Below are 26913 nucleotides of genomic sequence, written 5' to 3' on the forward strand. Positions count from 1 at the left end.
CCACAACAGTGCTCTAATGACACTGCTGTCTTGTGAAAAACCAACAGCTACCTAATCAGACATAAAGCCCATGCAATAAAAAGGGATTCATGCCTGGCATTGCAAATCTAGACAACTACCTGTGGCTAGAGAGGTCCTATGCCTAAGAGAAGAACCTACTGCTTCCCTTTTCCTAAATTCCTAACTGTAGTGTGTGTGTGTGTGTGTGTGTGTGTGTGTGTGTGTGTGTGTGTAGCTCTCATCATTCATCAAAGAAGCTTCTTTTTGCAAAATACTGTCTTTTTCATGTTCATTTTCCCTCCATATTCCTTATGTTTCTATCAAACTATATTCTTCCAACTTAAAGAATTATTTTTAGTTTTTCTTTTATTTCAGAACTATAGTAGAGCATGTCGTTAATGTTTGGTGATAAGGTTCTCATTCATCTTCATTCATGAAAGATGTTTTCACAAGAAAAAAAAATTCTGGGTGGGCAACTATTTTCTTTCTCCCATCCAAATGCAGTCTATTGCATCCTGCCTTCCCTTTTGCCAAAGTTAGTGATCAGTCCAAAGTCTCTTAAATGAAAAGTCCTGTGCCCTCAACATAGGATGCTGCTAAGATTTTTTTCTCAATTTTTTTTCACACTTTGTGTGTCTAGGTGTAAGTTCTCATTTTTTTTTACTGACTAGAGTTATCTAGGAGTCTGAATCACACAGGCTTTTGTAGTGACGTTGAAAGTTTCTTCATTCCTCTCAAGTTAAATGCCCAAGTTTTGAGCAATGTAGTGACATAATTTAATATTTTGTAAAGTTATAGGATGCTATTTCACTTTTTCTTTATTTGTTGAGACTTGCTTTGTGTACTAATATATGATTGGTTTTTCAGAGAGTTTAATAGGCTGCTAAAAAGAATGTGTATTCTTTCATGTTTGTATGGAAAGTTCTATAGATGTCTGTTAGCTCTGCTTGGGTTATGATGTAGTTCAACTCCTGTTTCCCTATTTCATTTTTGTCCAGATGACCTGTCTATTGGTAGAAGTAGGGTATTAAAGTTAATCTATGGTTTTACATATAATCATATTTCTTTTATAAAATTAGATACTCCTATGTTTGGCATGTATGTGTTTAGAATCCTGTGACTAGTTTTGGTTTAAAGTCTATTTTTTCAGATATATAATATATAACAGAGCCATACAAAGAAGGGGGAGTAAATGAAAGCAGATAATGTAAGAGTCTGTTTCAGGGCCACAGATATAGTGGTTGAGCATTGTGTAACATGAAACCCCTTGGATTAAGACTCAGCACCATGTAAGTATACTGCATTGAATGAAAGAGAGTATGGCATCTCTGAAGCAAGGTGGTAGCAGGGAATGTAATGAGAAATCACTGGGTTCTACATGTCTGACAAATGTACCAGTGGATAGAGAAAGAAATAGACACAAGTGTGAGGGAAAGGGGATTCCAAGCTAACATCAAGACTTCTATCTTGAGCAACACAAGGAAATCAAGGTTTCATGAGAGTCACCAAGTAGAACAAGAGCCTCCAGTCAACCATAGCCACTACTACCTCATTGAGTGGCACGTGTCTGTGTCCAGGTTGAGGACACATGGTTGGGAGGCTCAGTTATACAGTGATTTGAAATATGTAGCCAAGCCATGACTGCACCATTTTCTTTTTACTAATCTTGTATTGCATTCTTTGGTGATAAAGTATGTGTGCCTTAATCTGATCATATTTCTTGTTTATACTTTGTGTTCCAAGCTCCACTAAGCTAATGCAAAATATTCCTTTCACTATTTTGTGACTGACCCTTGTCATGATGAGGGTATATGTTTCCTGGCTGGGGATCCTTATATTACTAAACTTATACTATAAACAAAATTATTCTCCTTTTGTTGAGAGTGGATCTGGCCTGCAGGATGATGGTATTCCTTGTATAAACCAACAGAAGAATAATCACAACTTTTGTTAGAAGTAGTTTCTTGGGGCTGGAGAGATAACTCAGTGGCTAAAAGCATATTCTGCTCTTGTAGAAGACCTGAGTCCAGTTCCAGGCACCCATGTTAGGCAGCTCACAACCACCCATGATCCCACTTCAGCAATCTGATGCCCACTTCTGGCCTCAAAGGATACCTGCACTCATACACATGAAAACACCTACACACAGACATGTGTGCAAATACATCAAAAATTAATTTTTTAAAGTACTGTAGATGTAACCAACCATCTTATTAAATAAGAAACACAGAACCAATGTAAAAGAGAAAGCCGAGAGGTCAGAGCTCAGAGCTAAAATCTTACCCTTCCTGTGGTGCTTCTACCTCCCCAAAAGAGACCTACTTCCTGTGTATATGTCTTTAAATAGTCTTTCTGTTCTGCCTTCTCATTGGTTGTAAACCCAAACACATGACTGCCTCGTCACTGCCTGTAAGTACAGCCCTCCAGGTCTTAAAGGCATATGTCTCCAATGCTGGCTGTATCCCTGAACACACAGAGATCTACCTAGCTCTTCTACCAAGTGCTGGGATTAAAGGCTTGTGCCGCCGCCGCCGCCGCCGCCGCCGCCGCCGCCGCCGCCGCCACCACCACCACCACCACACTCTTGCTATGGCTCTAATAGCTCTGACCCCCGGGCAATTTTATTTATTAACATACAATCAAAATCACATTTCAGTACAATTAGAATACCACCACAAAGTATCTTCTTTTACTTCATGTTACTCTGTTTATATGTTAGTATTTAATGCTATTTTGAAACTTCTCTTATACCCCCACCATATTCAGAAGAAACAATTCAAGAGTTTTTATTACATTAGCAATAAATGTAGTAGATAACACACTACAGAGAAGAAGATTATATAATTCCTACACAACAATCCGAGGAAACAAAGTGTTGCAAGATAAAACAGAAATGATACATTTGTGGAGACATATATTAGAGCTTGTCTGGTGAGGCCTTATGAGCTGTCAGGATTAATAATAAGAAAATTATCCAGCATGTAAGTTTGCATGAGACAAAGGAAAAAATAGCTTTATATTCTTTTTTTCTCTCTACTTTGTTTATCTCATTTTTCTCCCATGTACTAAATTCTGGGATCAAAGTGAGGGGTACAAAGAACAGAGTCTATTGCAATGATCATTCCTTTCTCTTCCTAGGATTTCTTTATAAACCCAGAATCCCTACTTTAAGATGCATGTGTTCCAAGCCCCTAGACCAGTGGTTCTCAAATTTCCTAATGGTGCAACCCTTTAATACAGTTCCTCATGTTGGAGTGACCCCCAAACATAAAATTATTGCATTGCTACTTCACAACTGTAATTTTGCTGCGGTCATGAATTGTATATAAAGATCTGATAAGCATGATATCTGATATTCATCCCCCAAAGGGGTTGCAACCCACAGGTTGAGAACAACTACCCTAGACACTCTTGTCCGGATTAATAAATAAGCAAATCACATTTTTATTGAAAACATAAGGTTTTTTTGTACAAATGTACAAAGATCCATATGACATATAGAAAAATCAGAAGATATGCTGTGTGTTATTCAAAGTATTTAAGAAGAGCAACTGACTGTGAAGATGAAGAGGTGAACAGAAGTCAAAGAATACACAGGCTGGCTAAAGAAAGAAATAGTGGTCTACTAAGCAAGGCTGTCTCACGTGGAACCTGTAGTCCCAGAATGTCACAAACCCCAACAGAGGGAGAGTTCTGTCTGAACCTGGCCCCCAGCTGTCAGTGAGTGATGAGGATTTCTTCACTGATATACTGTTGATGCTTATCCAGGTCCTGAGTAGATAGATAAATAAAGCTTCATATTCCAGGGACGTGGGCTAGAAATCAGACCCTTAGGCTTCTCATGAGCAAAGGAGCTTAAGAACAACATTGTCTTCATTGGAAGTCTGAAGGAAGTCAGTAGTTCATGACTCTGTCAAGTTACTGAAGGGTGAGAGTGAGAATTCTGAAAAGTCGACAAGTTTGAATAGAGACAGATAGCCTTGTCAACGGCTAGACACATTTAAAAATCACATCAAGATAAAAGTAAGCATGGAGATCCTGGCATCCCTCTACTTCCCATCACACCCTGTGCCCACTTCCTTCTTCAACTGCCCCTCACCCTCCTTTGACATCCTTTCTGAGGAAGAGTCCTAAGACCCGCTCTCGAATCTGCTTGGTCTTGACACCATAGATAATAGGATTGACCATGGGTGGAAACAGCAGATAGAAATTTGCAAAGAGTATGTGGACATGAGGAGCAGCCCTACGAGCTACACGATGCAAGACTGAGGAGATGACTACAGGTGTGTAGAAGGCTAAGATGGCACCTATATGAGACACACATGTCCCAAAGGCCTTGTAGCGGGCCTCCTGAGAGGCAAGCTGGAGAACAGCACGAAGGATGAAGACATAAGACAAGATAACAAAGAGCAGGTCCAGCACCACAATAAACATGGCCACAGCAATGCCATAGATGTTGTTGAATCGTGTGTCCCCACATGCCAGTCTTACCACAGCCATGTGTTCACAGTAGCAGTGAGCAATCACTGTCCCTCGACAGTAGTGGAAGCGTCTGAGCAGAAAGGGGAGTGGAGTCATTAATGTCACAGCCCGAGTGACAGCAGCCAGGCCAATCTTGATGATGAGGGGTTTGGTCAGAATTGTGGTGTAGTGCAGGGGTTTGCAGATGGCCACATAACGGTCAAAGGCCATGGCCAGCAACATTGCTGACTCCATGATAGCAAAGGAATGGAGAAAGAACATTTGAACCAGGCAGGCATGGAAATTGATCTCTCGATCCCTGAACCAGAATAGGGCAAGCATTTTGGGCAGTGTTGAAGAGGAAAGGACCAGATCTATTGCTGCCAACATGGCCAGAAAGAGATACATGGGCTCATGGAGGGCTGCATCAACCCGAATGATGAAAAGAAGGGTGCAGTTACCAAGCATAGCCAAGGTATAGGCTGAGCAGAAGGGGATGGAGATCCAAATATGTAAGTGCTCTAGGCCTGGAATCCCCATCAACAAGAAGGCCACTGGATGAGTTGAGGTGATATTGTTAGCCAACATGGCTGCCAGGAATTTTCTTCCTCCTATCTCCTTCCACAGAGCCCTTCTCAAGAGGATCCACCATCAGCAGAATCAGTGTTCAGATTCAAATCCCAATCAGTTATGGAGGTGTATTAGCCCTTCTTCACATTTGAGCCTTTAAATAAGTAACAATAATACATATCAAAAAATGCACAAGTGGCCCATACCTTCAAGGTGCCAATAAAGTCTCCGGCTATCAGACTATCTAATACTACTGCAGGTGGTATCAAAAGCAGCCTTCTTGCCAGGCAGTGGTGGCGCACACCTTTAATCCCAGCACTCGGGAGGCAGAGCCAGGCGGATCTCTGTGAGTTCAAGGCCAGCCTGGGCTACCAAGTGAGTCCTAGGAAAGGCGCAAAGCTACACAGAGAAACCCTGTCTTGAAAAAAAAAAAAAAAAGCAGCCTTCTTGTGGTCAGTTAGTTCCAGGCTGTTCTGGAGTACAGAGGGAATTCAGAAACACCTCTATTAAAGATGAGGATTTCTGCTTTCATCTTACAAAAATTCACTTGGTTTCAGTGACTTCTTCTTTTCTCCCAACTAAAACAACACTCCTAAATATATATATATATATGTGTGTGTATATATATATATATATACATATATATATAGAGAGAGAGAGAGAGAGAGTTTCTTTCTTAAATATCAAACTTAACTGTATGAAAAATAAGCGAACTCATCACCTCTAAACTTACTTATCTGCAAGTTTTGGGTTGACTGATTGGTTGTATTTGCTGTGCTGAGGATTAAGCCCAGGGCCTTGCAAAGACTAGTCACACACTACCATTGAGGTGCATTGTAAATGCTCTTTTTACATTTTATTTAAAACAAGATTTCACTAAATTGCCCAGGCTGGCCTTGAACTTGAGATGCTCCAGCCTCAGCTTCCCTGATAGTTTGGCTTTAGATCAAATGCACAAGCCCCAGCTACTGCTGTTGCTGGAGATGTCTCTCCAGCTTCCACCAAGCCCCACAGTCCCACAATCCACATATAAAATAATCACTCAGACGCTTATAATACTTATAAACTGTATGGCCATGGCAGGCTTCTTGCTAACTGTTCTTTTATCTTAAATTAACCCATTTTTATAAAGCTATACCTTGCCACGTGGCTGGTGGCTTACCGGCGTCTTTACATGCTGCTTGTCCTGGCGGTGGCTGCAGTGTCTCTCTTCCTTCTTCCTGTTTCCCCAATTCTCCTCTCTCTTTGTCCCGCCTATACTTCCTGCCTGGTCACTGGCCATCAGTGTTTTATTTATATAGATTGATATCCACAGCAGCCTAACATATGGAAAGTGCTAGTTTCAATTCCCCACTATCAGAAAAATGCTTAAACGTTTTATCAAAAAATGTTGGCACATACTCCCTTATCTCTTCCAGGAACAGTCTAAAATGTTTCTTTTGAGCATTTTGAGATTATCATGTTAAAACATTTAGCATAAATCTAAGGCATTGAAAGTACTCAGTAAAAGTGGGAACCTTTTTGAGTTAGGAAAACTAATGGTTCCTACTATTGATGGCTACACAGCTGGAAATCGTCAACGCTAAAATTTGGGCTAGAACGCTTTGTTGTAAGGAATTTAAATGAGATTTGCAGAGAAATGAATGGATCTCGAAAGTGTTCTAGTAAGTGAGGTGACCCATTCTCAGAAAGACAAAGGTCTCAATTCTCTTACGGAGATCCTGGCTTTTAAGGTCTGAACGTGAATAAGGAATTGGGAGAGTGGGTATAGGCTACCCAGAGAGGGGAAAGAAGTTTTGAGGGGCGGAGAGATCAAATCTCACAAGTTCCATGGAAGTAGAAAGGTGACTGGGAGTGGGAGGGAGGACATAGGGAAAGGAAGGGAGTGGGCGGGGAGTGGGGAGAAACAACAAAAACAAATTTTGGTTTGACAAAATGTGATGAAACCTAGTACTTTTTAAGCTAATAAAAAAAAGTCTCAGGTAAAGAATAATAGTAATTAAATTTCAAATCAATTCTATGTCTTATAAATAAAAATGGAAAATAAAATTACTGGTCTCTTTTCTAAAATGTTTCTCTTAATCAGCATCAGTGTGTCACTATGTTACATTGTCTCTTCATCGGTCCAGCTTCCCTCCCGTCTCTGTTTCCTTTCACAGTAAACCTGGTTTCTGCTAAGTTATAGTGAGGGAGAAAATCCTCCCATACTATTTTTAGGGTAAGGGAGCACAGATAATGATTGTGTAGTGTATATTTCAACAACAACAACAAAAAAAAAAAGCTAGAAGAGCTCTTAATCCTTAACATTTACACAGCAAAAAAATGATAAACGTTTGTAGAAATGGGTACTTTTAATCTGATTTGAGCATTAGTCAATGTGTATGAATGCTGAAACATCACATGGTTCCCCATAAGTTTCCATGTTTTATTTGGGGAGATGAGTTAAAAATAAATTTTAAAACCGATTTATTCTCTGCTTCCTTATCTCTCGCTTATTTTTCAGTCCCTTCCACGTTAGCTCCCATCTCTACAACTCTCCTTAAACAGTCACGTCCTTGTTTTGTCTTCTCGTGTCTCTGTCCTTTTCTCTCCTCTTATTACTCATATTCTCACATTTCTCCCCTCGGGTTCTTAGAAATTTCATCCTCTATATTCAGGGAATCTGAGTTCCAGACTAGTATACTCCTCTCCCATTAGACAGCCAGAGGGGTCTCAGACAAAGTATGGCCAAAGCAAACCTTGCCATCTCCTACCGACTATTTCCTCTCCATGAACCTCCTGAACCCATGCACATTGCAGCCCTGTTTTCCACAGCGTGGTGGGAAAGTCAGGGGTGAAACTTTGTGGTCTCCTCTTCCTCCCCATCCATCCATCCATCGTGTAGTCACCTGACAACATGCCTCAGTGTCCACTTGTCTTCTGCTGGTCCTCTTGTTTAAATACCATCACCCTGTGTCTAGACAGCAAAGGCCTCCTAACTGGTCTCTGTGGTGTGACTCTTGGGCCCGCTATAATAATCTTTTCTCTCCACTACAATCAAAAAGACTTTTAAAGGGCAAACTATGTTACCCTTAGCTTTGGCTAGAACCTCCATTAGCTACCACAGGACTTAGGGTGGACTCCCTATCCCAAACCAGGCTTTGAAATCCCTGCGTTGTCTGGTCACTACTTCAGCCACACTTCCTCCCGCTACTCTCCAGCCATGCAGCCTCTCTGTCAGGTGCTGCAGCCGAAGGATCCTTCTAGCCAGACAAGACCTTCCAGCCCCTCACTGCTCTTCTCCCCATCCCCTCTGTGTCTTCCCTTCTCCCCCTCTGTGCCCTCCCTTCTTCCCCTCTGTGTCTTCTTCTCTTCTTCCCCTCTGTGCCTTCCCTTCTTCCTCTCCGGGCCTTCCCTTCTTCCCTTCGTCACCCACCATTTTTTGCTTAAGTCACTATTCACTCTTGCCTCCGCTTCCTGACCCTCCTCAACCTATCAGTTGCAGTGTGACTGACTGTATTTTATCTCCCAGTTGAAGACTGCCTACAGGGCCCCACTACTGCAAGAGAGATGGAAACCACTAGCCACGCCTGCAAACATCTCTCTGCCTACGCCCATCTGCCTCACTCCTTCTGTTCTCTTAAATATTCATCCAAGGTTCAGCCACACTGGATTCTCTGCCCTCTCCTCTAAGAGTCACGTGTATAATTTACCAGATTTAACTGGAATGCTTTCCTTAGTCCCTTTTCCTGACACTTTCATAGACAAGCCCTCTGGGGCTCCTCCGGGGAGACTTTCTCAGTCATTTCAATATCAACTTGTTAGAGCAACCTTCCTAATGCTGTGACACTTTAATACAGTTCCTCAGGTTGTGCTGACCCCCAACCAAAAAATTAATTCGTTGCTACTTCATAACTGTAATTTTGCTACTGTTATGAGTCATAATATAAATATCTGATATGCAGGACATCTGATACGTGACCCCTGTGAAAGGGTCACACCCCACAGGCTGAGATGCGTTAGATGCTGAATCAGAAAGTGCCATGAGAGTGCAATTGTCACTTTGCCTGTGTCTGTGGCTCCACCAGGCTGGCAGGGTTTGAACTCAAGGGCTGTAATTCAAAGTCTAAATGCACAGACACTGCTGTACATAGCTGGTACTTGATGAACATTTTTAAATGAATGCATGGATGATTTCCTTTTCCTAAAGAAACTTGCCTTCTCCCAGCCACTACACAATATACAGTCATCTGACCCAAACCTAGACCTTCCTCCACAGACGGAAATTCTGTCGTGTCTCCCATCATTTTATCACCTCAGTCAGAATAAAAGTCTCATTATGAGAAATTCCCCACTCCATTTCTGTGTGTGCAATGTCTCTGAGCCTGTGTGTGTGTGTGTGTGTGTGTGTGTGTGTGTGTGTGTGTTTCTTGTGCCTTTTCCTTAGACTCTTGTTTTTGTCTTCTAGTTTGTTTTACTTGATCTTATTTTATTTTATTATTATTTTAGATGACTGTTTTTTAATGAGAGAGAGAACGAGAGAGTGTGGATTTGGATGGAAGAGGAGGATCTGAGGAATTGGGAGAGGGAAAAAGCATAAGCAGAATATATTATATGAAAAAAATTATTTCAATTTAAGAAAGAAGAAATTCCCCACTCCAGGGTTATATAGATCTGTGAATTTTCTCCAAGACACAAGTTAGGGTGGAGCATGAAAGCCCCATGATGACAGGACTATCTTTTGTGCTTATGGACACCATTTAGAGACTTGTTTGGTGATCACTGACTAAATGAGACTGTATCCTCTCATACATGCCGTCATGCCATCCCATATGAATGTGCTGCTTCTGTTCCAAGCAGGCCTCCAGTCTTCCCCGAGTGACCTTGTCTCCCTTGCTTCCTATACACTCCTGATGGCTGCCGCTGGCCCTCCAGTCTGTGTTCTCTCACAGCTCAGTCTCAAATCCTGTCTGTCGTGTCTGCAAACCCAGCAGTCATCAACCTTCGCTCTTCAGCTGTGAGGACAACACACCTCCAGTTCCGTTCACAGTCTCCACCAGTCTCCGCCTGTTCAAAACACTTACCCTGCCTTGGCTTGAGTGTTATTTCCAGTCCTTCAGTGTCACTGGCCGTGTTCATCTCCTGCCTCCTCACCAAAGATCTCGGAGAGGAACCACAGGAAGCCCAGGTCGTTTCTTTATCTCCCCCCAAACCACAGCCGATCGCATTGATGCAACACACTGCCTCCTTCGTCCATTGTGCCTTTGTCTAGAGAAAACCTTAGAATGACTGATTTGGAGAACTGCATCACCAAATCCTCATGGAGGACTCGAGCTTCAGCTTGAAGCCTCCTTCCCACATCTTTGACATGTCCTGCAGTATTCCAGGACTGTGTCTATAGGAGCGCACTGTGAAGACACAGCTCCTTGTCATTGAACTCTTTGATGAACCAGATGTCCCACCTGTCCTTCCCATTGTCTTAGCTCAGCCACTTTGCAGTAGCTGTGAGTGAGAGAGCGCCCCAGTGTGGAAGAGAAGGAAAGTAATGGTGACCAAAGGAGAGAGATCATCGGGGTGCTCTGGGTTACTCAGCCAGGGTTTTCTGCTGATAGACTCTAAGAAGCACCCCAAGTGACTTCCCGAGGGGCAGTCAGGGGCTGATTCTGATAATGGTGTGATGAGAGGATCTGAAGCCCATAAAAGATGAAGCTTCAGAAGATGATAGAAAGGTGTCCTGGTGGCTAGAAGTGTAGTTGAGGCTGTGCTCTGTCACTCCACGGCACTGTCTCTCTGACCAAACCTATTCCCCTTAACATCCAACACTCTTCTCTCAGCCTCTGGTTGGTATTTCTACGATAGTTCTGATTGATTCCACTTCCTCTGCTTACATCTCCTGACCTCTTTCCTTGGTCTTTTCTGCCTCCTCCCCATCTCAGATAATCTGCTCAAGCCCCATCCCCCAACTTCCAGAGGCTAGCTGATCCCAGCACAAGTGCCCTCCCTAATCAGTCTGCATCAACTGCCTCATGCCCACCATGCTCTCACCCTCAGCTTGTAGCTCCATTCACTTCCTGTGGGTCATGGGAAAGCAATGTCATCCTCCTCTCTCCGTGAGAGGAGATGGACAAGAAAGACTAGATATACCCTCAGTCGGCTTCCCTTTCCCCCAAAGAAAAGGGAAACAGTAGGCCCTGTCTCTGAGGAACACCCTAAACAGGCCTGTTTTAGGCACTGACTCCTCTCTGGGGATGACTCTAGGGCTTTCTAGTCTTTGCCTCTGGCTTCCTACCAACCCCACCTTCTCATCATTTTGTGGTTATTAGATTCAGTCTTACTTCTCCCAGGGGGCTGAGTGTGGCTTGACTGCAGTCAGGTAATGAGTGTGCCTCTTTCCACCCTCCCTTGGTGTCTGCTGAGAACTGCAGCCTCTTCAGAAGACACAAAGGTTGCTTGTTCTTCATGGCTGAGGGAGGGAGGGTGTGGTGGTATTGTGTTCCCCAAAATATTGTGCACCCTAATAAACTTCTAAGATTCCTGCCACAGGAGGGTTGTTGGTTCATATCAAGAGCAAGGTTATTTGTGGTTTTTATGCTTGTTTTGTAGGGTTTTGTTTTAGGCATGTTTGCTTTCTGAACTGAGCTGTCATTTAAGGGTATGGGTGGGAGACCTGGGTTTGAGTCCCAGCTTGTTAACCTTGGCAAGGCACTTAATCTCTTCATTCTTTAGATGGCTTCATTTGTGATCCCAGTGCCTGGTCCTTCACACATTACAAGATCCAATAAGATCATTATAGAATAACAAACTGTGCTATTAATACTCAATATTTTTTAAACTCTATTATTGTCAAAGTTTTAACACCCCCCCCCCCAGGACTGGTCTTAGAGTCTGCTACTCTGCCACGATCCTAAGGAGAGAAGCTGGAGTTTAATGTGCCTCTGTCCCTCTCAACCTGAAAACATCTCTTTTACTCCCTGAGGCAACGCAACCATTTCTATTGAAATTATGCCCTGCTGACACACACTCATCCTACATGGATGTCCTAACATACATCCTAACTTCAAAGCACTGTGTCCTGGAGACGAAAGGCTCAAGAGAGGTGTATGCAGTGCCTGGAGGAAGCATACACCTCTCTTGAGCCTGTTGTCTTGAGGACACAGTGCTTTGAAGCAAGACTTCTGCACAAGGATCACATTGCTAAGGTCTGAATTAGGCTCAGTAGCCAGACTATGGAAAGGTGGTAAACCTTGAGTTTCACAAGCAAACATTACAAGCAGTGAAGGTAGTAGATACCCAGACTAGGTCCACCATTCCCAGCAGCACACACAGTTACAATTTTTTTCACATCTTCATCAACATTTATTTTCTGAGTTTTGATACAGCCTGTCTAATGGATGTGGGAGGGAGTCTTGATGATTATCAATGTTCGGCATCTTTTCAGGTAGTTGTTAGCTGTTTATATATCCTCTGGAAAAACACACCTATTTAAAATATTTCTCTCTTTCTCTCTCTCTCTTTAGACAGGGTTTCTCTGTGTGACACTGATTGTCCTGGAACTCACTCTGTAGACCAATCTGGCCTTGAATTTACAGAGATCTGTTTGCCTCTGCCTCCCGAGTACTGAGATTAAAGGCGTGCGCCACCACTGCCTAGCATTTGTCTTTTTTTTTTTTTTCCTATTATTGACTTGTTTGGGGAGTTTTATTGAGATGTATCTGCTTTTGTTTTTGTTTGATTTGAGATAGGGTCTCACTGTAGATCACGTTGACCTCAAACTCACTATGTAGCCCAGGATGGCCCTGGTCATGTAGCAGTCCTTCTTTCTTTGCCTCTCAAGAGCTGGGATGAGAAGCATGAGCCGCCATGCCTGGCTTGGAAGGTCTTCGTGTATTTTTTGTAGTAAACAGTCTACTGATGTATCCTGGGCAAATATGTCCTCCCATTCCTTAGATTGCCTTCACACGCTCTTCAAAGTGTTCTATCAACATTTTTTCAGTGTAATCAGAAATTTTTCTGGATTTTTTTCTAGTAGTTACTTTCCGTTTGCACCCACCTGAGCTTCACATCTTTGCTCTTCATGACCCTCCAGAGGTAGGGTGGAGGCCTGTTAAGTCCTTTCATAGTCTCCCGGAGAACTCCAAGGCTGAGAGGGATTTGGCCCTGAGTGTATCTGAAAAAGACAGAATTAAGTTTGAGAGGAAGCCCTAGCATGTTATACACTTATCCTTTTAGTATCTAAGCAGGGTTAACTATAAAAATAATACTGCTTAAACTGATACCATTTTAAGTATGCAATTCAGAGGCTAGAGAAATGGCCCCGTGTTTAAAAGCACTGGCTGCTTTTGTAGAGGGCCCACCTTCTGTTCCCAGCACCACATAGTAGATCACAACCATCTGTAACTCCAGTCCCAGAGATTCCAGCGCCCTCTTCTGGCCTCTGCAGGCACTGCATGCACATGGTGCACAGATATGCATGCAGGCAAAACATCCACACTCTTAAAAACACAAATAAATAAAATCTCAAAAGAGGATTTTTTTTAGTCTGTAATTCAATGATAAAATTGTGTGTTAATGAAGCCAGATAGACAAGAGTCCTTTCTTCTGTGTCAAGAAGATTTGGTATCCAAGGAGAGTTGGGTTCATTTGGCCTGGTTGATCTATTTTTTCCTTTGCTGCCTATACTTTTTGTGTCAGGTCGAAAAAAAATCATTGCCAAATCCAAAGTCATGAAGCTCTTTCCTCTTCTAAGAATTTTATAATTTTGGATTTTGTATTCAGATCCCTGATGCATTTGACTGATTTTGTGTAGGACCATACTTGTTCCTTGCATGTGGGTATTTAGTCTTTCCAGCACTTTTGGATGGAAATATCTATAATCAGTTCTTAAGCCACATTCTTTTTTTTTTTTAACTTTTACTGATTCTTTGTGGACTTCACATCATGCATTCCAATCTCACTTATCTCCCATCCCCTTACATCTGCCCTCTGCCCTTGCAACCACCCCCGAAAAATAAAACCAAATTTAAAAGAAAAATCAAAAACCAAACCAAACAAAGAAACAAACCACAAATAAACAAAGAGAGAGAAGACTCTTGTCCTGGAAGCTGCAGTGTGAGTCACACAGTTCACCCTTTAGTCCACTCACCTTTACTTGCCAGTGTTCGTTGCCTGAGTCATTGGTCCGGCTCGAAGCTTCTGGCTGCTGCTACACCACAGGTAATGGGGCTCTCGCTGGAGCTCTTCTAAGATGTCCTGTTGTTGTCCTGTGTCATGGAGACCCTGCAGCTTTGGAGCTTCTGGTTTAGTCCCCTTCACATGCTCCAGCAGTTCATAGATAGGGTGGATCTTGGGGTAGACCAGCTCATAGCCTTGGTTCTGGCCCTGGGTGGTAGCTGGGTTGGTCAGCCCACCAGCTTTCCCTCATTGTCAGTCCCCAGGTGAACTTTCCAGTTAGGAAACTTTCCCTAGGCTGAAGTCTTCATGGCCCCAGTTATCAGCACAGGCCACTCAGATCAACATGGTCCTGGCAGCAGCATGGCCCTCAGACATCCTCATGGCCACAGGTTGCAGCCCAGACCCCAGGCGTGTGTAGTCTTTGGTGACAACATGGGCCATCAATACAGACCCCAGCTGTGGTAGGACCACAGACCCAGACATGGCCCTAAGCAGCAGCCCAGGCCCAGATGTCACCATGGTCCCAGGTAGCAACACAGGCCACTCAGATCAGCATGGCCCCCACGGCAACCTGGACATCAACCCAGGTGGCATCCCAGGGCCTGTAGTATTGGCATGGCCCTTGATGGTCTCAGGAGCTACAGACATCAACACAGACCCTGACTGCAGCAGGGCCATGGACCCAGACATGGTCCCCAGCAGCAGATGATAACAAGGCCCCAGATGACAGCACTGACCACTCAAATCCACTTGGCCCCAGCAGCAGCACAGCCCTTGGACACCAAGATGGTCACGGGTTGCTGCCTAGACCCTGGGCATCCATGTGGCCTTTGATGGCAACATGGGCCAGAGACATCAACACAGACCCCACTTAAGCCATATCTAATTCAGCATTGTGGCAGCACTTGGTAGCTGAACCCTCTGCAGGGCTTCCTTCTACCTCATTAGTATCTGCTGCTAGCTAGCTCTCTTTCCTGCCTTGAAGTGTCTTCTCATCACCTTAGATTTTGTCATTTTCCACGGCTTTATTTATCTATTCTTTGACTTCCACTCATAAACCTTCAACTAATATATCTCCCCTGAATTGCAAACTGGCAAATAGATTAAGACTTTTGCATTGTGTCTTCTACCTTAACAATATAGTAAAACAAATAACATTGCATTGGGTGTTGTAAATAATCCACAGGTGACTTAAAGTTCACAAGAAGATGCATTTGGGTTACACACAAATGCTGTGCCATTTCATGCAAGGGACTTGAACATCTGTGAGTTGGGGTATGAGAGGTGTCCTGAAACCAGTTCCCCGTTGATACCAAGGAATAACAACACAGCATTCTTACTCAGCATACTTGAGTGCCTAATGTCCATTTCCAAGCTCATACAGAACTCTGACCATCTCCCCGCTATTCCTCCATCCTGTAAACCTTTCTCTGATTCCCACGGCATTAAAGCTTTTCTAGTCACTGTTTTCTCAGATCGGAGGCTTCCTCAAAGCCCATCACGTTCTCATAACTCCGCATTTAACCAGTGACCAGCAATCCTATCTGCCTTCAAATTCTGTGCTAAATGCCAACTTTGTCGTCACTTCAATTGTTGTCATCTGGGTCCAAGCCACCGTCACTTCATCCTTTGACTAATAAAAACTTCTAACTGTTTACCTTCCTTTTTTACCCTTCCCCCTCATTTAGAACCTAGTAGAGTGGATCTTTCAGAGCTTAAGTCACAGTGTGACAGACTTTTGTTCAAACTCTTTGTCTTATTTAGGGCTTTACTGCTGTGAAAAGACACCGTGACCATGGCAACTCTTGTAAAGGAAAACATTTAACTGAGGCTGGCTTACAGTTCAGAGGTTTAGTCCGTTATCACCATGGCAGGACATAGCAGCATGCAGACAGACTTGGTGCTGGAGAGGTAGCTGAGAGTTCTAGTCTGGATCGGCGGCAGACAGCAGGAAGAGAGTGCCACTGGGCCTGGCTTGGACTTCTGAAACCCCAAAGCCTATTCTCAGTGACATACTTCCTCCAACAAGGCCATACTTCCCAATAGTGCCACTCTCTGTGAGCCTATGAGGGCCATTTTCATTCACACCACCACATTCCACTCCCTGGCCCCCTATAGTCTTACAGCCATATCATAATGCAAAAAAAAATTCAGTCCAACTTCAAAGGTCCCCATAGTCATCAGTATCAACCCTGTTTAAAAGTCCAAAGTCTCTTCTAAAACTCATAGCAATCTCCTCATTGTAACAAGGGGTGGATTTCATGGGGGAGGTAGAAATCCGGTACAATGGAAATTCCAGGAGTCTACGAGAGTGACCCTAGCTAACACTCCTAGTAAGTGGGGGGTTCGTAGCCTGATCAAGCCATCTCCTGTAACCAGGCAGGAAGACTTACAATGGAGGGTTGGGACACCAACCCAGCCTCAAAACCTTCAACCTACAATTTGTCCTGCCTACAAGATGTGCTGTGGTAAATGTGGTACAGAAATCAGGTCCAATAACTGGTCCAGCCTGTGACCCATGCCACAAGAGGAAGCCCACCCCTGACAGGAACCAAAGACTGGCTAGCCCAGCCCAGACACCTCGGACAGAACCAAACATGACCAGCAAAAAAAAAAAAAAAAAAAAAAAAAAAAAAAAAGTCAATAAAATGATTCCTAATCATATCCTGCTATATTCATAGACAGGAGCCTAGCAAAACTGTCATCAGAGAGGCTTCATCCAGCAACTGATGGAAACAGCTGCAGAGACGCACAGCCAAACATTAGGCAGAGTTCAGGGAATCCTGCAAAAGAAGGGGAGGAGTGTAGGAGCCAGAGGGGACAAGGACACCACAAGAAAACCCACAGAATCAACTAACCTGGGCTCATAGGGGCTCACAGAGACTGAACCAACAACCATAAAGCCTGAATGGGTCGGACATAGGCCCTCTGCCTATGTTATAGTTGAATAGCTTGGTCTTCTTGTGGAACTCCTAACAGCAGCAGTGGGGTCTGTCTCTGATTCTTTTGCCAGCCTTTGAGACCCTTTTCCTCATCCAGCCTTAACACCAGAGGAGGTGTGTGGTGGTATTGTGTTCCCCAAAATATCGTGTACCTTAATAAACTTATCTGGGGTCAGAGAACAGAAAAGCCACTAGTTAGGCAGTGATAGCACACACCTTTAATCCTAGCATTCCAGAGATAGAAATCCCTCTGGATCTCTGTGAGTTCAAGGCCACATTGGAAAAAGCCAAGCATGGTGACACACGCCTTTAATCCCAGAAAGCCAGCCTTTAATCCCAGAGAGTGGTGGTAGAAAGCAGAAAGATATATAAGGCATGAGGACCAGAAACTAGAAGCATTTGGCTGGTTAAGCATGTGGCTGGTTAAGCTTCAGGCTTTCGAGCAGCAGTTCAGCTGAGACCCATTCCGGATGAGGACACAGAAGCTTCCAGTCTGAGGAAACAGGACAAGCTGAGGAATTGGCAAGGTGAGATAGCTGTGGCTTGTTCTGTCTCTCTGATCTACCAGCATTGACCCCGATAACTGGCCTCGGGTTTGATTTTATTAATAAGAACTTTTAAGATTCCTGCTACAGAGGTGCCTAGTCTTACTGCAACTTGATAGGCCAGGTTGGGTTGATATGAGGCCTGCCCTTTTCTGAAGGGAAATGGAGGAAGAGTGAAGGGGGAGAGGGTAGAGAAGAGGGAGAGGAAACTGCTATTAGGATACAATAGATGAGGGGAAAATATTTTTAAAAAAATCAAAATTAAAAAGCAGATCACTACAGAATGAGTTCCAGGAAAGGTGCAAAGCTACACAGAGAAACCCTGTTTTGGAACCCCCCCCCCCAAAAAAAAAAAAGCAGATCACATACTTTCAACATACAATGGCACAGGATATACCTTATTGTTCCAAAGGGAGGAAAGGAAGCAGAGTGAGGAAATACTAGACCAAAACAAGCCTTAAACCAGATGGGCAAACTCCAAACTCTACATCCCCATGTGTAATGTCAAATCAATCTTCAGATCTCCAACTCCTTTCAGCTTTGTTGACTGCAGTGTACTTCTCTCTCTTAGGCCAGCTCCACTCCCTGTTAGCAACTCTCCTCAGCATCCCACAAGTCTGGCATCTCTAACATCTTGGGGTCTCCAAGGCAATCCAGGCTTCACCTTCACAGTTTCACACAATGGCTTCTCTGGAACTCCATGCAGGGACACCTCTGCCACACACCTGTTCTCAGTGGCTTTCCTTAGTTGCTGAGGGAGATTCAACAATCCCTTTCTTGTATCCTTCAGATACAAGTGGATATCAGTCAGAACCACATGGCCAAACCTGCTACATTCTGCTGCTTGCTGGGGCTGGAACATGGCCCCCTTGTTTAAATACATTTTCACCAGCTTTCTGTTTTCAATGGTTTCCTTCACTGCCTAAACTTGGCTGTCCTGAAACTTGGTCTGTAGACCAAACTGGACTTGAACTCAGAGATCTGCCTGCCTCTGCCTCTGCCTCGGAGAACTGGGATTAAAGGCATGTACCACCACACCCATCCCTAAACTTTTCTTTAATTCCTTTTCACAAGTTGAAGCTTAGCTGGGTGGGGTCTGAGGTCACCACTCCCTTTATTCCACTGAGTGTCAGGTTTTTTCTTAATCTATTTATACTTCCTGGTACCCCTTTTTTCCACAAACTGTGCATTATGTATTTTTCCTTGCTCTGCTTGCTCCTTTTCATTACAAATTCGCATATGACTGTCCACCAATAACCACAGGACACAGTCAGCACAGGAATCTCATCTGCCAAAGCTGGTTCATCTATAACTCTTCAATTTTGCATCAGGGAGATTTTTTTTTTGGACAAGGACAGAAAGCAGTCACATTTTTCACCAAAATATCACAAGAGTGATCTCTAGGCCACATACTAATATTCTTCTCCACTGAAACCTTTTGAGAAGGACCCCCACAGTTCAATTTACCCTCACCACCACTGTCTTCCATGCTCCTACTACTATAACCCATTAAGCCCCCACTTAAAGTGTCCAGTTGCCTTTCTAGTCCAGAAATATTCTAGTCCCAAAGTATTCCATATTCCTCCAAACAAAAGCATGGTCGGGTCTATCACATCAATACCCCACTCCTGGTACCAACTTCTGTCTTAGTTAGGATTTCATAATGAAAAAAAGTGAAGAGACACCATAACTATGGCAGCTCTTGAAAAGGATAACATTTAATTGGAGCTGGCTTACAGTTTCAAAGTTTACTCCATTATCATCATGGTGGGAAGCATGGTACACATAGGCAGACATGATGCTGAAGAGGTAGCTGAGAGTTCTACATCTGGATCGGCATGCAACAGAAGGAAAGAGTGCCACTGTGCCTGGCTCGGGCTTCAGAAACCCCAAAGCCCACCCCCAGTAACACACCTCCTCCAACAAGGCCACACTTCCCTCCGAGCCTATGGGGGCTCTTTTCATTCACACCACCACACTCTTCAATATCTCTCATCACACTTCAAACTAAATAGAATCCTCACCATGGCTTGCTATAGCCTTATCCCATTGACCATGGCCACTTCTCCAAATTCACTTTTACTGTCTCCTCTGTCACTCCACTTTAGCAACTGGCCTGAGGCTGTCTTTCAAATTCATGAAATGTGTTCCAGATGCCCCCATAGCTACTGTTCTTTTTGCCTGTAACTGATACCTCATGGACCTGCATGCCTTTCTTACTTTGTCAAGATCACCGACTCAGTCAACTCCTCAGAAAGGTCTTGCGCGTTTACCAAGTTGTACTTCCTAACATTTTCTGCCTTATAATCCAATTTTTTCCAAAGCACCTCTCATTTTTAATTTTTAAATAAAATGGTATGCATTTATCATGCATAGAATATTGTCTTAAATATATGTACCTTGTGACATGAATAAACAAAGCTGGCTTAACATGTGTATTAATTCCACATTAAAGGGGCAGATCACTTGTCTAGAACATGAAAGAACTAGATTGGATCACCAGCACCAAATTGTTAACTATTGTTAACTAAGATCAGAGCATAATACAGTAACTCTTTCTTGAACATATCCCCTCAATTAACTTCAATTTTTGTGTCCTTAGATCTACCTCTCTCTTTTCCAACCATGCCAGTCTCTAGTAATCTTTTTATATTCCACAGATAAGTGGAATTTGTCTTTCTGTGTCTGTCTTCTTTCACCTAATGCAATCTGCAAGTTCATTCGTATTGTGGCAAATAGAATTTTGTTCTTGTTATGACCAAATAGTATTTAATTGTGTATATCTACCACATCCTCTTCATCCACCTGTCTATTGATGGGCACTGAGTTCCATGCCACTGGTTGTGAATAAACACTGGGAGTTCAGCTATCTCTTCAACATACTGATTTCATCTTCTTTGGGTATATACTCAATAGTGGAGTTGATAGATCATATGACAGTTTCATTTGTAAATAATTAAATACCACATATAACACAGTAATGAGACCCTTGCCAGGTGGAACCCCTGTATCTTGGCCTTTAAAACCATAAGACAAATAAATATGTATTATTTACAATGCACCCTGTGGTATTCTGTTACAGTAGAAGTATTAAGACATTCTTCCCTCCTCAAACAAGGTCTAAATTTCAAAGCTTCAATTTGATGCCTCTTTTCAGCATCCCAGAGGCCTATTTAGTGTCTCTGTCCTCAGGGAGTTTCTACTCACACCTTGGGCCCTAATGACAGGATAAATACTGGAGCTCTTTTGTTTCCAGTACTCTAAGCCCCACAAGACCTGGAACTCCACTATTGCCTGCTTCCCAGACCTGGTAAGTCTGTCTGGAAGCTCACCCCTGCATTGACATACTATAAGCCAACCACAGATCCAAGTGCCACTAAGATTATTTCTCATTGAAATGGTCCTGACTCTTTGGACAACGACTTCATCTGTCAATCAACAGTCTCCATGAAGTATGAATCAGCCTCTTCATGTTACTGGGAAACAGGTGAACAGAGTTTAGGTGAGATCACTGAGTCCAGCTGGTAAGTTTCTGAGCCAGAATTTGAATTGCACTGATCTTGGTGAAGCTTCCATCAAGGGTGACTAATTGCTGGCAAGTGGCTTTTATTTGCTCAAGAGGGGTGAAGAATTTGCTCCTTTCCTCATAACACAGCTCTGTTCCTGGTACCTGGTCACCTGTTGTTATATGTTTTAGGTAAGGCCTGTCTTATAGCGAGTGCTAACATGATGCAAACAAGGCAAATGGATGAGTGACTACTTGCTGTTCTGAGAAAGTTATTTGGAAGTGACTGGGTATGTTTGGTTGACCGCAAGATGCAGATGAATAAGGGGGAAAAAAACACTAGGGTATAAAGACAGCTAGAAGATAAAGAGAAATGCTGTAAAAGTGTTCAATACCACCTTCACCATGAATGGGCTCAGCAAACATGCGGCTCAGCCCTCAGCCTAGAGGTCATTAAATCAGACAACAGGAGTCCCTGTAAATGCTGATGATGGTGACCCAGCTTCAGCCTTGCATCACTGCCCTACAATCTTACCATCCTGGAAGTTTTAAATGAATTCTAACTCAAATATTAGTGGCAGCTAGGAAATGAGAAGACCAAGATCCATACTTAAGCCCTGACATCTTTCCTGGAATCTAAGCACAGTATACTCAATGCCTGTGCTTCCACCTTCACGTCTCACCTGTGCGATACAGCCAAGGCAGGAGTTGTGTACGGACATTGTGGTATGTGTGGCTCCAGGATGAAGGGCAGGTCGAGGATCTTTGAGTGGAAATTCAAGAGCTGAGTAAATCTGATGTGATGATTAATTGGCTAAGAGGACAAAGGAGGAAAAGAAATGGGTCTGTTTTCTTCACACCTAGATTATTTAGCCCTCTGGTCTCTCTTTATCAGAGAAATTATATCTGGGAGATGGGCAACCAAAGAGAGTATCAGGTAAATATGTGACTCTGAATCTTCTGAATGCAGCCCTGCTTTCACATCAATATATATGGACACGCAAAATCGCAAGCTTAGGCAGCATGCTCGTGCCATTTCACAAGGTCCCACACACTCTGATTTCCCTCTGCCCCTGACACTTCCAACCACCACATTGGCTGAAATCCCCTATGGAGATTATTGGTCCCAGTATGGATGATAGAACTATCATAGAAGATTACATAGGAAATATTAAATAGGAGTAATGAGCTAGAAAGGAGCAGGATGCTTTATTCCAGAGTGACAGTTATAGATGGCACTGGGATGGAAAAGAGACATCCAGGCTTAACAGTTCACATTAGAAAGCCTCTCCTTCCTTTCTCCAAGGCAGTTTCATAGGTCCCAGGGTCAAGTGGTTGATGCTCTCAGTTGCACAGAATACTGTATCTTTAGGTTAGGGACACAACTGTGATATCTCCAGATGACCTATCTGGTTCTACTCTCTATTTCAGTTAGCAAACAGGGCACACTTGTGCCCCAGCATGTCATGAGTGCTTCTCTCCATGTGAATTCTGGTTTGGGTTCTCTTCTGTTTCCTTCTCATCAGCATCCCTCCCCTACTGTCCTCTTCCCATTTTTTCACTCGATCTCCCCACTCTCTTAAATTCTCAAATACCGCTAGCTAATGCATAAGAAAAGTGAGAAGACACAGGTGGAGGCAGATCAGAAAAGCATGTGTGTGGCAGAGAGTGTGGAGTAGAGATGTGTCAAAGCTCAGCATGGTCTCTGGACAAAATTTAACTCTACTTGCTTATGGGTATTGTATATTGCTGGTGATTAAAATTCACACCTCGTCCTTTCACATACCTTTACCTCTCATTAGAGAATATATTTGCAAACAATTATCTCTCAATGACCTCATCAAATCATTTATTATGACTGAATCTTCTTTACAGTTACCACTACTAATTCTGCATCATCTCACTTGATTCTACCAACAGCTGCATAGGACTCCTGAAGCAATTCCAGGATCTTACTAAACATGAGCCAGGAAATCTTCCATCCATAGCAGGCTACAAGAGACTTGGTCCTTCATCTATGTCTTGTTATTCTTCACCAAAACTTAAGTTTCAGTCCTTATGCGTAAGTAGTGATGGGCTCGGGAGCGTGAAACACTCATACAAAATGCCCTTACCTCCATTTACTTCCCTTCAATAATAATCTTCCCATCTTGAAAAGAAACCATATCCAACTGACCCTGCGTTATTAACAGCACCTGTGTGTTGTCACACAGCCAATGAATCTGCAGGAAATAGTACTAGAGAATTTCAAAGGTTCATAGGCAGAGAAAATTATGTAAACATCTCTAGCTCTTACTTTTGCCATAGAAATGGTTCTATGTCTATGCCCCACAGACCAGACATTAAATTACACATAAGTGAGGAGTCCTTTGAACCTTGCTGATACTAACCCATGCCCTGCTTTGTTATTTCCCAGGGCCCTACAATCTTCACATCTCAGGTGCTCTTTTGTGGAGTCTAACTCAAATGTTTCTGCTGCCGTTCATCTACAGCATAAATACGATCCCAGCCGTTCCATCTCTTAAGGCTTCGTAGACACTAGAGCAAAGCAGTGAGATCTTCCACACACACTCTTCTTTAGCCTGACCATGCAGTACATGAACCACAGCCATCAGAACCCGAGCTCCTTTCTACTTATGGGAATTCCTGGCCTGGAGTCGTCCCACTTTTGGATTGCATTTCCTTTCTGCTCCATGTATGCCCTGGCAGTGCTTGGCAACGTGGCAGTTCTGCTGGTGGTGCACTCTGAGCCTTCGCTGCACCAGCCCATGTACCTGTTCCTATGCATGCTGTCCACCATTGACCTGGTGCTCTGCACCTCCACCGTGCCCAAACTCCTCGCACTCTTTTGGGCGAATGCTGCTGAGATTGCCTTTGGGGCCTGTGCTGCCCAGATGTTCTTTATCCATGGCTTCTCCGCCGTAGAATCCGGTATCCTGCTGTCCATGGCCTTTGACCGCTACTTGGCCATCTGTCGGCCACTGCACTATGGGTCATTGCTGTCCCCGGAGTCAGTGAGCAAGTTAGGGGCTGCTGCTCTGCTTCGTGGCTTGGGGCTCATGACCCCACTTACTTGCCTGCTGGCGAGGCTGAGCTACTGTGGCCGAGTGGTGGCACACTCCTACTGTGAGCACATGGCTGTGGTGAAGCTGGCTTGTGGGGGCACACAACCAAACAATATATATGGTATCACAGCAGCCACACTAGTCGTAGGAACGGACTCCATTTGTATTGCCGTATCCTATGCACTCATCCTCCGGGCTGTGTTGGGCCTCTCCTCCAAAGAGGCCAGGGCTAAGACCTTTGGCACTTGTGGCTCCCACCTGGGCGTTATCCTTCTCTTCTACACACCTGGGCTCTTCTCATTCTATACACAGCGCTTTGGCCAGCATGTACCCAGGCATGTCCACATCCTCCTGGCTGACCTCTACCTGGTTGTGCCACCCATGCTCAACCCCATCATCTATGGGATGAAAACCAAGCAGATCAGAGATGGAGCATTCCGACTACTGAAGAGGGGTCCCGCTCCATCATAATGCTTCAACCACACCCCCAGACCCTATGCCATTTTCCTCCAGCCCTTGAGAAATGTTTACATGACTGCCAGCATGCTAGAAGGCAAAAACCCACACTCAAGGATATCCTTACTTTAGAATGGAGATCTAGCACGTGTTGGAGGAGGAACCATCTGATGCTTGCTACTTGTGGTGGAGATAGGGTCTCAATGCTCAAGAATATTACCTAAAGGGAGATACAGCTTCCAAACTAATAGTGGCTTCCTTGGAAATGCCACTGTCTAACATCTCTCCTCTCTTCCAAAGGATGTTGATTAAATGAGAGAAATGTGGTTACTGACATGATAAGAACAATAGTTCCCACCCATAGGTTGTTATGTGCACTAGCTAATTCCTTTTTATTGCCGACAAATATTACATTTTGCAAATGCACCACAACTTGACTATCTGATCTTAGACACTTGGATATTTTCCACTTTGGGCTGTTAGGAAATAAAGCTGCTGTACTTCTTAACCTACAAGTACAGTTGCTAGAACAGAGGGGAGGTGTGTGTTTAACAGAACCTGCTGGAATGGCTTTGTTCAACATCGTTGTACCATGTTACAGTCTCATCAGTGATGTCAAGCAGTTCCCAGTTGTTCCTCTCCTGCCCATCCTTGATAGTGTCATTCTTTACTTTAATCACTCCAGTGAGCATAAGCTAGAAGAAATTCATCGCAAAGTTGCCTTACATTTTCCTTGTAACTAATTATGCTAAGCAACCTCTCTCATATTTACAATTTATGTATATTCCTTTTATGAAATTTTCAGTCTTTTGCCAATATTTAGAGTTTCTTACTTGGTATTATCTGTATTGTCTGTTTGCTCTGTGTCCAAGTTATCTGTCAAGTATACATACTAAAAATATTTGCCTAATTTGTGATTTGCTTTGTTTTCTTAATTATAACTTTTACTTAAAATGCAAGTTATGGTAAACTTCAAATCACTTTATTCATGGTTTATTTCATTTCATATACTTACTTTTTTATTTTAGATGTATGGCTCAACACAAATACCAACTATTATGGCAAAAAGTAGAACTCAGGTTTCATTTTTCCTGTGTGGATATCCATCTGATCCAAGAATTTGTTAGAAATTCTTCCTCTGTCACATTGAGTTGTACTGAACTTTGTCAAATTGGTTGTATCACAGGTATAGAGGTAAGAGGATGTATTGCAGGAGTCTGTTCTCTCCTTCCACCTGCAGATCAAACTCAGGTCATCAGGTTTGATGGTAAATAGCTGAGCCATCTTGTCTGCCCTACTTTTTAGATACTTTTAAATTATTAAATTTAAAAGCATTTTTGAAATTCTTTATCTATAAAGTATTCAGTGTTAACAAAATGTTTCAGAAATAGTTCCTGTGTGACTTCTCTCATTTTCCATCTTAACAGTCTACTTAAATACACAGTGTCAAATTCTGCTCTTTACATTTACATAGTATTGGGGGTTTTAATTAGTGTATACTATTTGTGCAAAATAAGAAGCTATTGAATACCATAATGAATCGGAGCATTCAGTAGTCTTTATGTTGTGAGGCTTTCATACATGTATATAATGTGATTTGATCGTATTTGCCCCCAACAGCCATACATTTTCCGTCCTTTCCTTCCAGTCTCCTTCTTATTCCCTAATAGATACACTGCTACTTCATACATTCAGTTTTTAATAAACCTAGTTTTAGTCAGATTTTCTATTTTCAGTGTATTTCAATTGATTCCAAATTTCCTCTCCAATAATATGTCAATATAGGTATGAAATTGTTCATCGACTCCTCTGGTCCTTACATCTTTTTCTGACTTGTTTGGTCTTTTATTTCTGACATGGAGCACATGTCCCTCATCCTTTTCTGTCATGTTTGGTGGGAGGGAATATATTCATATTGTTACTTTTTTAAAATCCATTTCTTGATTTTCCTTTCTATTCTTTTCTGTCTTTTACTGAGAACTTTTATTTTTGTTTCTTTTCGTCTCTTTGCCCTAGCTCACTCTTCTACTTCTGCCTTAAGAATAAGGTTAAAAAAATGGGTCAGCAGTCTAGACCCAGGGAGGAGGAATAAACTGGATCTTGAAGAGAACAGTAAGGCACTCAGTTGGGATGGAATTTCATGATTCCCAAGCAATGAGAAACTATTCTCTTTTGTCATTAAAAGATGGTGCTTCTTACAAGACTGAAAAGTCCAGAAA

At 43.0% G+C, this 26913-nt stretch overlaps 2 protein-coding genes across 2 annotated transcripts; one reads left to right on the plus strand and one right to left on the minus strand.

Annotated features, from left to right (window-relative positions):
* Positions 1-4053: 4053 nt before the first annotated feature.
* LOC114706716 (olfactory receptor 52K1-like) lies at positions 4054-5049 on the minus strand. Its single transcript, XM_028889206.2, has one exon. The coding sequence runs from the start codon at positions 5047-5049 to the stop codon at positions 4096-4098; it is 954 nt and encodes a 317-aa protein (XP_028745039.1). The 3' UTR covers positions 4054-4095.
* Positions 5050-23696: 18647 nt separating this feature from the next.
* On the plus strand, positions 23697-24744 carry LOC114706702 (putative olfactory receptor 52P1). The gene has a single exon (XM_028889191.1). The coding sequence runs from the start codon at positions 23762-23764 to the stop codon at positions 24707-24709; it is 948 nt and encodes a 315-aa protein (XP_028745024.1). The 5' UTR covers positions 23697-23761; the 3' UTR covers positions 24710-24744.
* The last annotated feature ends 2169 nt before the right edge of the window (positions 24745-26913 follow it).

This window comes from Peromyscus leucopus, chromosome 1, assembly GCF_004664715.2.
Source record: "Peromyscus leucopus breed LL Stock chromosome 1, UCI_PerLeu_2.1, whole genome shotgun sequence".
In the NCBI taxonomy this organism is placed as follows: Eukaryota; Metazoa; Chordata; class Mammalia; order Rodentia; family Cricetidae; genus Peromyscus; species Peromyscus leucopus.

What these genes read in the sequence shown, in the direction of transcription:
- LOC114706702 (XM_028889191.1), top strand. Translation starts at nt 23,762, where the DNA reads ATGCAGTACATGAACCACAGCCATCAGAACCCGAGCTCCTTTCTACTT.
- LOC114706716 (XM_028889206.2), bottom strand. Translation starts at nt 5,049, where the DNA reads ATGTTGGCTAACAATATCACCTCAACTCATCCAGTGGCCTTCTTGTTG.